This window comes from Peromyscus eremicus, chromosome 1, assembly GCF_949786415.1.
Source record: "Peromyscus eremicus chromosome 1, PerEre_H2_v1, whole genome shotgun sequence".
Lineage (NCBI taxonomy): Eukaryota > Metazoa > Chordata > Mammalia > Rodentia > Cricetidae > Peromyscus > Peromyscus eremicus.
Window position 1 is genome coordinate 97,378,789 of NC_081416.1, and position 3,695 is coordinate 97,382,483.

The window sequence follows — 3,695 nt, forward strand, 5'->3', positions numbered from 1 at the left end:
AGAGGGCCTAGTCCAGTCCCATGCAGGCTCCACAGCCATTGATCCAACTTTCATGAGTTCCCACTAGTTTGGTTTGGTCATCTCTGCAGGTTTCCCCATCACAATCTTGATGCACTTGCTCATAGAATCCCTCTTCTCTCTCTTTAACTGGATTCCTGGAGCTCTGCCTGGTGTTTGGCTGTGGATCTCTGCATCTACTTCCATCAGTCACTGGAGAAAAGCTCTGTGATGACAGTTAGGGTATTCACCGATCTGGTCACTGGGGTAAGCCAGTTCAGTTCAGGCTCCTTCTCCACTATTTCTAGTAGTTCAAGCTGGGGTCATCCTTGGGGATTCCTGGGAACTTCCCTAGGACCAAGTTTCTCTCTATCCCCATGATGTCTCCCTCTATCATGGTATTTCTTTCATTGCTCTCCCACTCCATCCCTGTTCCAGCTCAACAATCCCATTCCCTTATGTTCTCATTCCCTATCCCCCATCCTCCATTGCCCACCCATCCTCCCCATTTTACTCATGGAGATTTCATCTATTTCCCCTTCCCAGGGAAGTTCATGTGTCCCTCTTTGGGTCTTCCTTGTTAGCTAGCTTCTCTGGAGTTGTGGGATGTTGTCTGGTTATCCTTTGCTTTACATCTAGTATCCACTTATGACTGGGTACATACCATGTTTGTCCTTCTGAGTCTGGGTTACCTGACTCAGGATGATACTTTCTAGTTCCATCCATTTGCCTGCAAATTTCATGATATCGTTGTTTTTCTCTGCTGAGTAGTACTCCATTGTGTTTATGGACCACATTTTCTTAATCCATTCTTTAGTTGAAGGGCATCTGGGTTGTTTCCAGGTTCTGGATATTATGAATAATACTGCTATGAACATAGTTGAGCATGTGTCTTTGTGATATGATTGAGCATTCCTTGGGTATGTTCCTAAGAGTGGTATAGCTGGGTCTTGAAGAAGATTGATTCCCAATTTTCTGAGAAACCACCACACTGATTTCCAAAGTGGCTGTGCACCAACAGTGGAGGAGTGTTCCCCTTGCTCCACAATCTCTCCAACATAAGCTGTCTGCAGTGCTTTTGATCTTAGCCATTCTGACAGGTATAAAATGGTATCTCAAAGTCGTTTTGATTTGCATCTCCCTGATGACTAAGGATGCTGAGCAATTCCTTAAATATTTCTCGGCCATTTGAAATTCTCCCTTTGAGAATTCTATGTTTAGCTCTATATCCCATTTTTTAATTGGATTGTTCATTATATTGATATCTAGTTTCTTGAGTTTTTTTTATATATTTTGGAGATCAGCCCTCTGTCAGATGTGATCTACTGTTTTGCTTTCAAACTATTTAGAAAAATGTGATACAGAATTCTCTTCCATATTTTTTGGACTCCTCTGAGTAATGGCTTTTTTCTTTTTAATTTTGATAAATTTTAATTACAATAGAATTGCATGACTTCCATCCCTCATTTTCCTCCCTCCAGCCCCTCCCAAGTGCCTTCCCTTGAATCCTACCCATCCCCCAAAATGCTCACATAGCCTTTTCTTGGATTATTACTGGTACGTGTATGCATGTGTGTATAAGTATGCAAAAGTATTTAAATACAACTGGCTGTCTGTTTTTATTATTTGTGTGCATGTGGTTTCAGAGTTGACCACTTCATATTGAACAACCAGAAGGTGGGTTCATCCACGGAGGTGATCATTCTTCCTCTCCTAGTAATCACTAGTTGCCTGGAGTTCTTGGTCTGGAGGTGGGACCCCATGAAATTTCCCCCTTCCACATGTACATGTCCATTGTTGTCACCATTGTTCCTGTCCTATTTATGCAGCTATTTCTAAGAGAGACTTTAACAGCAGACTCCCTGATATTCTGGCTCTTACAATCTTCATTGCCAGGTTCAATTGTGAAGAGAATACTGCTTCTCACATTTAACTATTACTTTGGTACTCACTGGGTTGAATTTATGGTTTCCTTATATTTGACATTATTAATTTACTTAGTGTGAGAGAGGTAGACCATAGAGTAGATATGAGATCAGAGGTCAGATTGACAGTGTTAGTCTCTGCTTCCACCAGATTGGATCTGAGGACATGTTCATCAGGCTTGGCAACAAGCATTTTTACTCACTGAGCTATCTTACCAGTCCTGTTTTCCTTCTTTGGAATTTTTTTCTTTTAGATGCACTACATTTCTAAATCTGTTTCATATCTGTCGTGTTTATGCTTGAACCCATATCAATAGATATTACACCAGAAGTGTTTGCATTAACTTCATCATTCTACTTAGGTTTGTTCAGAGATTGAACAGATCACATCTTCCTAGAGCCCTTAACTGTCTCCAAGGATGCTCCCTTCCCAGTCCTTCATCAACATCTCCTTCTTCCAGCCACAGTATTTCTTCCTGACTGGCATCCAAGGACTAGAAGCCATCCATGGCTGGATCTCCATCCCCTTCTCCTCCATGTACACTGTGGCACTCACTGGAAACTGCCTCATCCTCCTGGCTGTGAAGAGGACCCATAGCTTACACCAGCCCATGTACTACTTCCTGTCCATGCTGGCCCTAAGTGATGTGGGCCTTACCTTGTCCACTATGCCTTCCACCCTGGCTGTGCTCTGGTTTGACTATCATTTGATCAGTTTCCACACCTGCCTAATACAAATGTTCTTCCTACACTCCTTCTCTGTGGTGGAGTCTTCAGTACTCTTGGCCATGTCATTTGACCGCTTTGTGGCTATCTCCAACCCACTACGCTATGCATCTGTCCTCACTAATAATGTCATCATCAGGATTGGGGCTATCATTGTAGCTCGAGCCACTCTGTCACTATTCCCAGTGCCCTTCTTGCTGAAGCGACTAAACTACTGCCCTGGCAAGATCCTCCTGTCTCATTCATTCTGCTTCCATGCTGATGTCATGAAGCTGGCCTGTGCTGACATTACTGTCAATATCCTATATGGACTCTATGTGGTTCTATCCACAGTGGGTGTAGACTCTTTGCTTATTGTTATGTCCTATGCACTGATTCTTCACACAGTCATGGGGCTAGCCTCTCCCAGGGAGCGTGTCCGAGCCCTCAATACATGTATTTCCCATATCTTGGCTGTCCTGGTCTTTTATATTCCAGTCATAGGTGTGTCCATGATCCATCGTTTTGGTAAGCACCTGCCCCACATCGTTCACGCCCTTGTAGCATATGTGTACCTTGTGGTGCCTCCTGTGCTCAACCCCATCATCTACAGTGTCAAGTCCAAGCCCATCAGGGAGGCCATGTTCAGTGTACTAAGAAGAAAAGATCAGACATGATGACACTGGATGTTTATGGGACTTGGAGCCTGCGAAGTGGTTGGGAAACAAAAACAACATACTTGGTAGATCAAGTCATACCAATAACTTTGTTATGGGCATCAACAATAAAAAGTGTAAGACTGTGGTAAAATTATTTCTATAATTGTTTACTATGGTGCTAGGGATCATTTCTAATGCCTCTAACATGTTATGCAGGCCCTCTACCAATGAGTTACATTTTCTGATCTGAAAATATGTTTTGTCTATTTGTTACCTCATTTATGTCACACATATTTTCTCAAAGTCAATGTTTTCTAGCCCTACTTTAGATTCCAGCAACAGAAAAAAAGAACATGCTGCCTTTGCTTTGTAGACCTTAAATTTCAATACATATCCAAAATGTCTAAAT

General features: G+C 42.4%; 1 protein-coding gene across 1 annotated transcript; it reads left to right on the forward strand.

Annotated features, from left to right (window-relative positions):
* The first annotated feature begins 2,341 nt into the window (after window positions 1-2,341).
* On the forward strand, window positions 2,342-3,304 carry LOC131901722 (olfactory receptor 51G2-like). The gene has a single exon (XM_059252815.1). The coding sequence runs from the start codon at window positions 2,342-2,344 to the stop codon at window positions 3,302-3,304; it is 963 nt and encodes a 320-aa protein (XP_059108798.1).
* The last annotated feature ends 391 nt before the right edge of the window (window positions 3,305-3,695 follow it).

Excerpts from the sequence above, each read along its gene's own strand:
- LOC131901722 (XM_059252815.1), top strand. The coding sequence starts at position 2,342 with ATGCTCCCTTCCCAGTCCTTCATCAACATCTCCTTCTTCCAGCCACAG.